Source organism: Aotus nancymaae, unplaced genomic scaffold (genome assembly GCF_030222135.1).
Source record: "Aotus nancymaae isolate 86718 unplaced genomic scaffold, 86718_ANA_hifiasm-v0.15.2.pri h1tg000019l, whole genome shotgun sequence".
Taxonomy (NCBI): Eukaryota; Metazoa; Chordata; class Mammalia; order Primates; family Aotidae; genus Aotus; species Aotus nancymaae.
The window spans coordinates 53,977,417-53,991,712 of NW_026988431.1; the positions used below are offsets into that span (position 1 = coordinate 53,977,417).

Below are 14,296 nucleotides of genomic sequence, written 5' to 3' on the forward strand. Positions count from 1 at the left end.
TGTGATGACTCTGAAATATGTAATTTTTCTTATTTTTTGTATTCTATCCTTATTTTTAGTTGCAGATGTTGATGGGAGCACTTTCTGGAATCACCCTTTCAACAGTTTATGTCATCCCAAACAGCTAGAGGAGTTTATTGTGATGGATTGCAGCATAGTCCGAGATATAAAACGAGGTGCAGGTGCTGGAATGATATCAAAAAAGGTAAGCTACATCCTGCTTGCCAGTGTTTTGTTTTTTTTCCCTCAGTTATTATTGTTTCAGTCCCTCTTAAAAAAAAAATATCTTGGTGATTCCACAGTATGGAATACAAACCTAGCACCACATTAGGAAAAAAAATTATTTTTTTAATTTTGTCTTTTTAACACGTGGTCATTGTGGAAATTATTAGACTTAGACTGTTAATTTATTCTCTTTTGTGTTGGAAAAATCTTTTAAATGTTTACTCCATTATTAAAAAAAAGAAGCATTTCTTTGCATTATTTTTGTAGAGGAGGACCTTTATTTTTATAGTGGTTATCTTGACTTTTAAAAAGTCATCACCAAATACTAACTACTTCAGCGTGCATCTCTCACACATAGGAATATTTTTCTACATAATGAAAATATTGTTACCGTACCTGTAAAACATACAGTTGATACAGTATTCCCCTCTTGTCCATGGGGATACATTCCAAGACTCCCAGTGGATTTTTGAAGTCGCAATATGTATATTGTTTTTTCATATATATACTTGCCTATGATAAAGTTTAATTTATAAATTAGGCCCGGTAAGAGATTAACAACAATAATAACAAAATAGACCAGTTATAACAATATACTGTAATAAGAAGTTATGTGAATGTAATCTCTTTCTCAAAGTTACCTAATTCAACCCTACCCACCTATTTTTGGATAGTGATTAACTGTGGGCAGATAAAACCTTTGAAAGTCAAACTGTGGATAAGGGGGGCATTACCGTATTCAGATTTCCTCATTTGTCCCAAAAGTGTCTTTTATGCTTTGTTCAAACAGGTATTCAATTGGAGACCACACATTAAATGGGAATATTATACCTTTTATATCTTTTATTTGATAATAGTCCCCTTCTTTTTTCTTTTATTGGTTATGTTACCAACTTCCGTAGACAACTAGCACATTTATCTTACAGAATACTCCACCTTCTAAATCTGTCTTCTTGTCTCCTCATGATGTCACTTAACTTGCTTCTTAATTTCTTGTATTTCCTCTAAACTAGAAAGTTGATCTAAAGGTTTGGTTACATTTAGGTTAAATTTCTCTTGCCAGAATATTTCAGAGATGAAGCTGTGTACTTTTTATGATACCACATCAACAGACAAGTAATGTCTGACTGTTTCACTTGTTAATATAGTGATAGTCAGATTCCTCTATTATAATGTTAGGATTTTTTTTTCCTACTGACCAACAAGCCATCTGTGACTTAATACTATAATAATATGCAAGTGTCAAGTTCCTGTTATCTCTTTTTCTTTTGGCTTTAGCATCTGTTGATAATTCTTACCCAAATTATTTTATTTAGGGTTACAAAATGGTAAATTTTCTGTTTCTATTCAACATGTATTAGCTATCATTCTTAAGGAAGAGCTTTTCATTATTAACTAAGGGCTATGTAGCTTTCCTGAAATGCTCTTCTGCATACATTCTTTTAATTAATTAATTAATTTTAGACATGATCTTGCCTTGTTGTCGGACTGAAGTGTGGTGTGGCTTCATAGCTCACTGCAGCCTCAAACTCCTGAGCTCAAGTGATCCTCCTGCCTCAGCCTCCTGTGTAGCTGGGACCACAAGTGTGTGCTGCCGTGCCCAGCTAATTTTTTGATTTCTTTGTGGAGATGGGGTCTCCATGTTATTCAGGCTGGTCTCAAACTCCTGGGCTCAAGCAATCCTCTTGCCTTGGCCTCCTAGTGTGTTGGGATTACAGGCGTGAGCCATGTCACTCGGCCTGTGCATAAATTAATTCTTATAGCAAATATTTTCAGAGTAAAGAGTTGATCTAGGAGTCATTTCCAGTGGTGAAAATTAGTTTAGCTGTGCATTTGGTGATGTTTCTCTTTGTGATTATCATTATGATGATATGAAGTATATTATATATTTACTATATTTTCTTTTTTTTTTCTCTTCCTCTCTCTTTGTCTTTTCCTTTTTTTATTTTTTATTTTAAAGAAACAAGTTCTCACTCTGTCTCTCAGAGCTGGAGTTCATTGGTGTGATCATAGGGCACTGTAACCTTGATCTTACCACCTTAGCTTGCTGCCGCACTTGTCTAATTTTTATTTTTTAATTTTTTGTAGAGTCTTGCTATGTTTTTCAGGCTGATCTCAAACTCCTGGTGTTAAGCAATTCTCTCGCCTCCCTTATAGGCATGAGCATGAGTGCCTGGCCTCCCTTTCTTTTCTTAAAATCCTCATATTGCCCCAAATTTATTCAATGGGAACCCCTTCAGAATGGTTCCTATGTTCCTTTGATGTGACTTTCCTAATCTTTGAAAGTATCCTTGATTTCTGGCACAACATGGAAATTCCGGTGTTCCAAAATCACATGTATAGTTTCTAACCCATATCTGAAATCAAGTTGTTTCTTCACAGATACAAGTCTGGCTTCTTTTAATGTGAAATATTATCTAGAGACTCCCAGGGTACTCTGTGTGTGTGTGCGTGTGTGTGTGTGTGTGTGTGTGTGAGAATAATGCTTCTGGAGACAAAAATAACTTGTGATAATTGGAAAAAATCAGTGGAAATGGAAGACAGATGACTCTACATTTTATTTAAAAACTAAGTTAATATAGTTAAGGACAAACTTTCATTTATGATAAATGTAGAACACAACTCTTCTCAGGCAGATATAAAACCAGATATTATGTTTTCTTATTTTTTAAAAAATAGTTAGAACAGGTTAATAAGTTTACAAGCAGAAGCAGTCTAATAGCTGGAAAATAAATCCTGTTAAATAAAATTTAGTCTCCAGTAATTGACTTTTCTTTTGCAGTTCTTAAATCTGAGACTTGTCTTTTATTTTAGTTTCTCCTTCCACTCGACTTCTTATCTTTTTCATTTCCTCTTCTTTTACCAACTGCAATAAGAAGCATTGATTCTTTTCATAACTTTGAGATCCTTAATTTTATTTATAACTCTTAATATTTTGCTCTTGATCTCACTTCACTTCATCTGTCTTTGTTAAAGGTGATGGCATTTTGGAAAGCGAATTAATAGTTTTCTAGTTTAAAAAATTCAAACTTGGGATGTTGTTTCTGCAACAAATATATATATGAATGATTGTACTTTGCACTAGTAAATACCTAAAAAATTAATTTGATAAAGATTTGGCTTCTCTAATGGTTTACTACTAGGATTTCCAGGCTGTTTTGTCTGAACCCTGATTTTCTGAATCCTGTGTCAGGCAAGAGTTTGCTTGGAATACTTTCTTGATTTAAGATTCTCCTACCTTTTCAGTTATTTTGTTTACTCTGTATTTGCCCATCTTCCTGTGAAAACGTTTCTTTTGAAAATTATACATTTTTTTTTTTTTTAGGGACATTGTTAATGTTTTATAAAAGTCTTGAATAAAATCTTAGAAAAAGTCAATGATTTATTTTTATGAATTGCTTGTGAGTCTATACTCATGATTCAGTAATTTGTTAATTTTGACAGTTTCACATATCAGAAAAATTTTAAAAAATTTTTTTTAAAAATTAGAAAACCAAAAATCAATGTTGTATTTAACTTTTCTCTGAGATGCTTTTAGAGTTATGCTTAGATTATTGAAGAGTACATTTTCTTTCCTCTTAAGCATACCCTTGGCGAAGTTTGGGTACAGAAGACATCTGAAATGAATACAGATAAACAGTATTTTTGTCGTACTCATTTGGGACATCTTCTAAATCCTGGAGACCTGGTATTAGGGTTTGTATTATTTTGTATTTTAAACTGCCAATTAGGATTGCAAATTTTCTTTGGGAACTAGCAAAACTACCTTAAATACTAACATCATTTATTCCAAAAAGATCGAAGGGTTCTTAGGAGCCTTATAACTTATTTTATTGTTGATAACTAAATTAAACTGTGGTTTGGACAGAAGCCCATAGTTACTCCATTTTGGTCATAATCTTAAAGAGTAATTTGTTCTAAGATTTTGTTAATTAAACTTTGAAGTTGTATGGTTAGATCCATATTTAGAGCTTCTTTTGCAGATTTGGATCGTTTTTTATTGTGTATTTGCTATTGCTCAGATAACTCACTTTTAAGATATGGCAACCATATATACAAAGGGCTTATAAAGGCATAGATCAGTTCTTTCTGAATCAGAGCTTATCAGTGAGTGTGTGATTAAATCCTCAAGTATTACTTTTGCTTTTACGATTTCAGTTTATTAGAGAATGAGTTTTTTTGTTTTGTTTTGTTTTGTTTTGTTTAAAATAAACTAGAAGGAAGCATCTAACTGAATTCTAAAGTTGGACTGATATATAAGGCTGTTTTGCCTCTTTTGCAAATGTATGGCAAGGCGGACAATAATTGATTATAAGCGAAACTCAGAGTTCCTTATTATCTTTACCAGCATCTACAGAAGCATGTTTATTGTATAATAAATGACAAAACTTTTAAAGTGGGAAGCTGTTGAATGTTTGATTTTTAGGAAGTTTTAGGTGATATCCATAAAATAAAAAGTTACACACAAAGGGTAAATGGTCATTAAGTTTTTCATTGTTTACACTTCAGGTTTGATTTGGCCAACTGTAACTTAAATGATGAGCATGTCAACAAAATGAACTCAGATAGAGTTCCAGATGTGGTAAGGCTTTAGATTTTTTTCTTTTTTCCTGTGTTAAAGAGGATGAATGTAACTCTTAGGGGTAAGAGGTATCACACTTTTGAAAATAACAAATCAATTTAGAAATTTTTGAAATTGCAGATAAGGCATAATAGCAAAAGTCTTCATTTTTTTTTTTTTTTTTTTTTTTTTTTTTAAAGAAGCAGGAGTCTTGCTCTATTGTCCAGGCTTGTGTGCAGTGTCATTATCATCACTCACTGCAGCCTCAAACTTCTGAGCTCAAGTAATCCTCTCATCTCAGCCTCCTGAGTAGCTGAGACTATAGGCACATGCCACCACTCCCACCTAATGTTTAAAAAACGTTTTGTAGAGACGGGGTCTTGTTATGTTGCTCAGGCTGCTCTCGAAACCCTGACTTCAAGTGATCCTCCCACCTCAGCCTCCCGAGTAGCTGGGATTACAGGTGTCACCTCTCATGCCTGGCTTCATTTTAAATAATTTTTCTTTGTGGGGTAAATCCAAGACATATTGCGATTTTGTTGTTCCTCTTCTAATCACATTTCATTGTCAAAATACCTGATACTATCTGTAGAGCAAAAATAAATTTAGCTGGGCGCAGCGGCTCACACCTGTAATCCCAGCACTCTGGGAGGCTGAGGTGGGTGGATTGCCTTAGCTCAGGAGTTCGAGATCAACCTGGGCAACACAGTGAAACCCTGTCTTTACTAAAATGCAAAAAATTAGCCAGGCGTGATTGCATGGACCTGTAGTCCTAGCTACTCAGGAGACTGAGGCAGGAGAATTGTTTAAACCCAAGGTGGAGGTTGCCGTGAGCCAAGATCACACCACTGTACTGCAGTCTGGGTGACAGAGCGAGACTCTGTCTCAAATAAATAAATAAATAGCTAAAAATGATGACATTTAGCATTCAGGTTCATTTTTATTAGGCTTACTTTGTTTCATGTATATTATTCGGTTAAAAAGGCATTTAGAGTTAAGACTGTTATTCAAAGTTGAATATAATATCAGTGAAAAATAATCTTCTCAGTCTCAAGTCTTGGAAAAGACTATTACTTCTGAAAAATCTGTTAAAGTTCTAACATGATGAGGTTAAGAATCATGAGAAACTGTGGATGAAGTTAGTATGAAAGACCCTGCCTCCTACTTGCTTAATCTTTTAGAATAAACATTGATTTCTTTAGCAGCGATAAAAAAAAAATAGAGCTATGGCAAATCAAGGATTCTGAGCACCTGCCCAGTTGTGCTTTTATTTGATAAATTACGAATAACAGCATAGTTGGAGTGTAAGTCTAAATAGGTATTTCTAACAAGGTCATAAGAGGAGATCATGGCAATCTTACAAGATTTTGTGTTTTGTAAAAGTATTTCATTTATTCATTCCATAATTTAAACAAGTGTTCTAAGATATATTGTTGTGAAAGTTATATATAGTTCTGTAAATGTTTATTGGTGGGAATAAGAGAGAAAAAGTTTCTGCTTGTGATGTTCAGAATGATTTATATGAATGGTAGCTGAAAACTAGGTTTGAGTTAAGAAAACTGCAGTTTTTGTTGTTAAGAAAAACAGTATTCAGTCACTGAAAAATCTAGTTAGTAAATTTTAACAATTATACAAATAATGCTTGAATGTATTCTCATAAAAAGTTAAAATACATAGAGAAAAATTTTAGAAGTCCTCTTAACACTGCCTCTATCCCTACTCCTTTCTCTTGAGGTGTAACCACTGTCATTAGTTTGGTGACTTCTCTGGCATTCCCATAACCTTTCATTTTTGGCTTTATTGAATTTTGTGGCCTCATGGTATTGTTTCCATTTTTTATAACTTTACAAGTATTTCTCTTACAGGTATTAATCAAGAAGAGCTATGACCGGACCAAACGTCAGCGTCGTAGAAACTGGAAATTGAAAGAGCTTGCAAGAGAGAGAGAAAACATGGATTCAGATGATGAAAGGTTTCACTTTTCTTTAAATTTCTTATGTTGTCTCAAAGGAAATCTTTATGATAAATACTTTTATGTTGTAAAGAAATAGGCATCACACAATTGTTCTTTGCACTCAGTATTAATCTTGGATTCTAATCAAGGTATTAATGGAATCAGTATAAGATGCTATGAAGACATTTAACACAGATTTAGTAATTATTTCTTGGTTTATGACCTAATAATTGTAGTGTTAATGTAAACAATTCATTTGAAAAGCTAAAAGATAGTCATACTTTGCTTAGCAATGGGCATACCTTCTGAGAAATGCATCATTAGGTGATTTTGTTGTGTTAGCATCATAGAGTATATGGCACATCACTTTATAATAAATAATTATCTTATGAATATCACAAATAGTAGATGAGTATTTACAGCTTGAGATAAAAAGGAAACAGCTTATTGATGCCAAGTGTGTAACTTCTTAAATAATTTAAGCAGAAATGAAGACTGTTCTAAAACAGTTTATTGGATGATTCAAAAAGTGGCTTTAATGATGGTGAAGATGTTGATGTCTAAAAAAAACAGTGAGGGTTTATATAAAATTGTTACATGAAATGTGAGTGGGAAACAGCAGTTTACATAGTTCTTAAGATGAAGAAAATATAACTATATATTTTTGGTGATAAAATATTTAAATGTTTATTTTATAGGCAATACCAAGATTTTCTTGAAGATCTTGAAGAAGATGAGACAATTAGAAAAAATGTCAACATTTACAGAGGTTGGGGTTCTAAGAGTATTTAAGTCACTTGTTCTGCATATAAATATAGTTTCCAGTATGAATATTTTGGTATCTTAAGCTTTGATTCTCATAAATGTCTTTATGCAACCACTCTAGTCAGACTTTTACAAAAAGCACTTGTGAAACAGTAAATAAAACTTAGTAAAATACTGTTTTCTATATTACAGTTAATATTATTTGCATCTTAGCTTGATCTCTTAAGTTGCTCCCTCCTATAGTGGTGGAAGTATATTCATACAGTTATTCAGTTCATTCGTTCTGTGAATATAATTTGGATGCCTGCTATAAGAGGCAAGAGCTTCTGACATAATATAGTTACATAATAATAGTAATAAAGAAGGTAGATATTTGTATACTTTCAGAATATACTTATTTAATACTTTGTATACGTATAAATACTTTGTATTTATTTTATTCTCTTTGTATTTTTCTTAGATTCAGCCATCCCCGTGGGAAGTGACACAGATGATGAAGGAGCACCTCAAATTAGTCTGGCTGAGATGCTTGAAGACCTTCATATTTCCCAAGATGCTACGGGTGAAGAAGGTACATCAATGATGACATAATGAGATGTTGTAGACTGTTTCCACATACGTGGGCTTAAGAAGTTGGACAAGATTACCTTAAGTGTCTCTTCCATCTATGTCTCCAGATTTCAAGAGGAGAAATTTAGTTTTAAAATTGAATAAACATGATTGTTTTGATTCCTCACTGAAAGCACTGAAAAGATGGATGGCTTTGAAGTTTTAGATAATAAAAGGTAATGAAGAATGGAATTATTATTAATATTTAGGTTATTTTACATGTGGAATTTTATCACTGTACTTTTTTTATATGAGGCATCCTAGTATATTCACATAGTATAGTACTCTGGATGTAAAAGCTCAAAAATTGTGATTCCTTGGACATTCACTAAATCTTCAAGCAAAAACACATTTTTACATTCATCTTTTCATTGTTACTTTAGTGAAAGGCCATATGAAGAATGATTTTTAATATTAACTTGTTACTTTGATCCATTTTACATCATTTTTATGTTCTTGAGGTAGGGAAATTAGCGTTAATTATCACTGCACATTCAGGAGGCGAGTCAATCTTTTTATTTCCTTATAAAATTAATGTCTTCAAAAGCTGTTAAACAGAGGGTTATCTAATTTTTATGGCAGTAGAAGGAAATATATTTAAAATATTTGTAGATTTTGTAGCAAATAGAGGCTCGTTATTTAAAGGTTAAAAAACAATTTGTTCTTTTGTTATTTTTGCCAGTTTAGGGCAGTAGCTGCTTATGTCTTATAAATGTCTTCCTACCACATCAAAAATGTTGCTTTTAAAATGTTGCTTTTGTTTATAAATTGAGAAGGAAGGAATTTTCTTTCTATAAGTTTCTGTCATTGAACACATCACCATCAAAAAGAATATTAGAATCCAGCATGAAGATAATGACTAATAAAAATGAGTCACATACTTTATAAAACCATTAATCAGGTTTGAATGAGGAATGCTTTCCACATCCTTAAAAGAAAAACAGTGGCTTGGATTTTAAAGTGTTCCGAGAATGAAATGTTAAGATCCTATCTCTACAAGCAAGATCAGACTTAACTAAGTATGCCACAACTAAGAGCTAATTCATTCATTATATGTGTACCACTAAATAAAGAGATTGAGCAAGTGCCACTGTGTGGAACATTTTTCCTTTTTTTAATATTGGACTCCCCAAATTTGAAGTTAGGAAGAAAGGCCTAAATTTTCTATAGAAGCTTCTTTTCTGTCTGCATATTTTGTTAAAATTGTGGATCTAAAAGCCATATCCTATCTTTGGTGGTGGCCTAGTAGGAATGGCTTGTCCTAGTTCTTCAAAGGTAAGTTTGACAAAAGCAAGTTCTCACTGGTAGTCTGTGTTTACCTCTTCTATGTCAAGATACTTTAAAGCATGAAAATAAAACCATTCTTGCCTTTTTCCATGTGTTTGAAATGGTTGCATCGGTGTCGTATTTATATGAGAGAGTATCTTAGGCAATTTTCCAAAGTAGAATTGTTCATGTTATTTAAGTGCTTGTATAATTTTCCCACTGACCTGATTTAGTCTTATTTATTTAGTCTTACTCATTTTGATGCTCTGTAAGTATTAAACTTCTTGGTTGAAAGATGTGACAAGGCAAACGAATGTAGCTAAGAGAAACACTGTCATCCAAGAGCTTGCACAAAGTTAAAGAACCTTGATAAATCTACCATACTATAGTATGGTTCCCATACTCAGGAGACTTGTGGGTCCCCCAGTATTCTTAATCATGTCCCAAAGTTGTTATCACTTGGGAAGGCTGGTATTAATCAAATGGACAAGAACATGATTTATAACCAATTTATAAATACAACTAATTTACAAGTCAGTCTGATCATTTTTTTTCATAGCCAGATCTGTACTTGAAGCTGCTGATTTAGAGTCAAAAGTCACTGATGGGCCAGGCACAGTAGCTCACTCCTGTAAACCCAGCACTTTGGGAGGCCGAGGAGGGCGGATCACTTGAGGCCAGGAGTTCAAGACCAGCCTGGCCGTCATAGCAAAGCCCCATCTCTTAAAATTACAAAAATTAGCTGGGCGTGGTAGTGTGCACCTGCAGTCCCAGCTACTTGGAAGGCTGAGGCAGGAGAATCGTTTGAACCCAGGAGGCGGAGGATGCAGTGAGTCAAGATCTCACCACTGCACTCCAGCCTGGGTGATAGAGTGAGACTCTGTCCCCCCACACCCCCAATAAAATCACTGATGAGCAAGAAAAGTTGGGGGGTAGAGTTGCTTGTGTAATTGAGATGTTTAACAGCATCAAGCTAGTTCCTTGCCACAGTAGAACATTCACTAAATCAGAAGCTCTGGGCTGTTTGCCAGGAGATGCCTCCCTGGTCAGTACTTAGGAAAACTGAGTTTTCCTAGACTCTTTAATTTTAGTAAATGTGTTCACATTGAGTCAGTCCTTGCATAACTAGGTATGTTATTTCTAGCTGAAGGAATGTTAAAATTAAAAAACATTTTTAATTAATCCATAACTTCAGACTTACGGAAAGGTTGCAAGAATTCCTGGATACCATTTGCCCACATTTACCAAATGTAAACATTTTACCTAATTTGCTTTCTTTCCCCTTCTCACTAATTATTTTTTCCTAAACCATTTAAGAGTAAAATGCAGCCATGATGCATCTTTATCCTCTAAATATTTCAGTGTTCCCCCGACCAAACAAGGGAGTCTTGAATCACAATGTAGTGATCACTATCAGAAAATGAACATTGATACAAAACTGTTATCTAATTGATAGACCATATTGAGATGTCAGTTATTCCAATAAAGTCCTTAATAAAAATAGTAAATCTAAGATTGTGTGATGTATTAGGTTCTCATATCTCTTCAGTCTTCTTTAATCTGGACCAGTTCTGAGTGTAATGTTTTATGTAATTGATATTTTTGAAGAGTCCAAGCCAGTTGTTTTGTAGCGTGACCTCAATTTGGGTTTGTCCGATGCTTTCTCATGATTAATTTTAGGTTATGTCTTTTTGGTAGAACTATACCAGGAGTGAGGCCAATTTCTCAATGCATAGAATCAGGAAGCATATGCTGTTGATTAGCCCAGATGTTCCCAAACTTGGTTATTTGTTGGTTTTCTGTTATAAAGAAGAGCTCTTTTTTCGTATATTTACTTATTCATTTGTTTTTCACATCATTGTGGACTCTTGAATTTTTACTTTAATACAATGGGATTTAGCCCTTTGCCATTGTTATTTTTACTTGATTTTTCAAAAAAAATATTTTCAGTGTACAGACAGTGAAATGTCTTTTTGACGTATGGATCTATAATTTTTAACACATAGATCATGTAATTACTACAATCCAATTATAGAACAGTTCTATCACATCCACCCCCCAAAAATTCCACGTTTTTTTTTTTTTTCCAAATCCTTCCATCCTTAACCCCTGGCAACTTCTGATCTGTTCTCTGACTTCATAGTTGCTTTTTCCAAAATATATAAATGAAATCATACAGTATGTAGCCTTTTAAGTTTGGTTTCTTTCACTCAGCGTGGTGCACTTGTAATTCATGTAAGGTGATGTGTAAATCAAAGTGGTTTCCTTTTTATTTCTGAGTAATATTGCATTATGTGTGTGTGTGTCTGTGTGTGGGTGTGTGTATATATATATACACGACCGTTTATCCATTCCTATGTTCAGGTATGTTTGAGTTTCTAGTTTTTGCTGATTAGGAGTAAAGCTGCTATGAACATTTCTGTACAGGTTTTAATTTTACTTGGGTAAGTAACTAGGAGTGGGATTGTTGGCTCCTATAGTTAAGTGTATATTTAACTTTGTAAAAACCTGCCAAACTGTTTTCCAAAGTGGCTTGTGCCACTGTGCTTTCTCACCAGCAGTGTATGGGAGTTTCACTTCCTCTTCTTCCTTGTCATTTTTTGGTGGTGTCAGTTTAAAAAAGAAGCCATCCAGATAGGTGGATGGTGGTGTCTTTTTGTGATTTTAATTTGCATTTCCATACTGGCCAATAATACTGAACACCTTTCATGTGCTTATTTGTTATGTATATCTTTTTGTCAGTGAAATGGCTGTTCAAATCTTTCATCTATTTTTGAGAATTGGGTTGTGTTTTAGATGGTGTTGCTATAACAGAATACCATAGACTAGGTAGTTTAATAAAAAAGCAAACATTTTTTTCACAGTTCTGGAGGCTAGGAAGTCTGAGATCAGGGTGCTAGCTAGCGTGGTCAGATTCTGGTGAGAACCCTCTTCCTGGTTTGCACATACGTGGCTATTTCTTGCCATCTTCTCACATAGCAGAGGGAGAGCTCTCTAGAATGTCTCATCCCTTTGTAAGAGCACTAAGCCCATCAGTAAGGGCTCCACTTTCATGACCTAGTTAATTACCTCTTAATGACCCACCTCCTAATGCCATCACATTAGAGATTAGGGTGTCAACATAATCAATTTTGGGGCAACATAAACATCTAGTCCATAGCAGATTGGTTGTTTTCTTGTTGTTTTTATTTTGATGTTAATATTGTTCCAGAATTGGCCAGTGGGTACCCCTTCAAGCCGGGGCTTACATCCTTTTGACAGGTGCTTCTCTGTATTTGATCTTGTTCATGGATGCTGATAAAAGTCTTTGGGCAGGATTTGAATTTTTCTTGTTCAGGCCTCACATGTAATCTACTCTTCTTAGCTTATTTTGCATCATGAGGAACCAATATACTTAAAAATAGGGCAGTTTGAGTTGAGTCATCTGTGATTTAAGGAATCATGAAAAGGCTTTATAAAAAAAACTGATGTCAGTGTTACTCGTTCTCAGCTTATCAGTTCTGTCACATGCTGAAATAACTTGATCAGTGGGGGGTAGTGAGCCTTGATGATGGCAAGAAATCAGTCTAGGTATCTTTCTGTACTTCAAAATAATGTGATAAGAAAATTCAATTTTAGTTGATTGACTTGATACATTTTGAAAACTGCCTTATTGTCTACGGAAGAGACATGATTCATGGTGTAGTCTGACAAAACAAGTTCTCTAGTAATTAAACGTTATTTGGAATAGGTTGGGCAGCTGCTATGTTTCTGTAGCGATGTTGCTTGTATTGTTTTAACTGATGGCAGTTTTATTTTGTTTTTGTTGGAGTCAGCACTGCAGTGCTGTCTGTCACACATTTACCTTCTGACACAGTTTCACATAAATATGATCTTTATCACCTGCTTTACAGCATTGTTGTGAAGTACTTTAAGACAAAATATGTACTAGAACTAGTTTATTAAGTGCTGGACAATTCTTGGGAGGCTGTATGATGAAAATGAAAATGTTTTGGAATCATCTTACCTGTCACTTTACTAGCTATATGACTGAAACTTTCTGAACATCTATTTCTTTAGTTTTTTAAAAAGGGCATAATACTGTTCACTACATAGAAGATTGCTAAAATTCTTAGCATAGTCAGTATGCAACAAATTGTAATTCAATAGTATCTGCTTTTAAAATTTATAAACAGTTTTAGTGTTTAATATTTAAACAAGTTGAGAAATGACTTGTTAATTGTTTCATTCTGTGTGCATACACGTTTTAGAGCAGCATAGAGTCATAGAGTTTGTTCTAGAAAGTTGATATGGTATAGGGAACCATAAAGACAAAACTAGAAATTACCCATAACCTACCACAGGGATTCACTGTTAACATTTTGTCACTGTTAACATTTTGATATTTTTGTTTTTTAACACACTTTATTTTCTATTTAATTTTACGCTTACAGAAAAATTAAGAAAACAGTATAGGGAATTCCCATATTCTCATGCCCGGTTTTCCCTATTAACATTTTATATCAGCATGATATAAAATATAATTATACCTTTGTTATAATTAATGAGCCAATATTGATACATTATTATTAACTAAAATACATATATTTAGAGTTCTTTAGATATTATCTAATTTTCTTTTCCAGGGCTCCATCCAACATTTAGTTGTCATGTTTCCTTATGCTCCTCTTGGTAGTGGCAGTTTCTTCGATTTCCTTTGTTTTTGATGATCTTAACAGTTTTGAGGAATACTGCTCAGATATTTTATAGGATGCCCTGCTATTGGAATTTGTCTGATGTTTTCTCATGATAAGATGGGTTATAGTTTATTGGGAGAAAAACGATAGAGGCAAAGTACCATTTACATGACATAATTTCAGTGGTGCTTACTATCAACATGATTTCTCAATGTTGATGTTGACCCTGACTGAGGTAGT

General features: G+C 33.8%; 1 protein-coding gene across 4 annotated transcripts in view; it reads left to right on the plus strand.

The window, feature by feature from the left end:
* NMD3 (NMD3 ribosome export adaptor) overlaps positions 1 to 10,107 on the plus strand; it is a 116,496-nt gene extending 106,389 nt beyond the window's left edge. For 3 of the 4 annotated variants that reach the window (XM_012447358.2, XM_064378878.1, XM_012447356.3), the window contains 6 exons: positions 60 to 205; positions 3,809 to 3,921; positions 4,735 to 4,807; positions 6,652 to 6,758; positions 7,439 to 7,509; positions 7,966 to 9,204. In XM_012447358.2, coding sequence (XP_012302781.1) covers positions 60 to 205; positions 3,809 to 3,921; positions 4,735 to 4,807; positions 6,652 to 6,758; positions 7,439 to 7,509; positions 7,966 to 8,096 — 641 coding nt within the window. In that variant the 3' untranslated portion in view covers positions 8,097 to 9,204. Of the gene's footprint in view, positions 1 to 59; positions 206 to 3,808; positions 3,922 to 4,734; positions 4,808 to 6,651; positions 6,759 to 7,438; positions 7,510 to 7,965; positions 9,205 to 9,939 lie in introns of those variants that run through there. The other variant, XM_064378879.1, reaches the window with a different exon arrangement.
* The last annotated feature ends 4,189 nt before the right edge of the window (positions 10,108 to 14,296 follow it).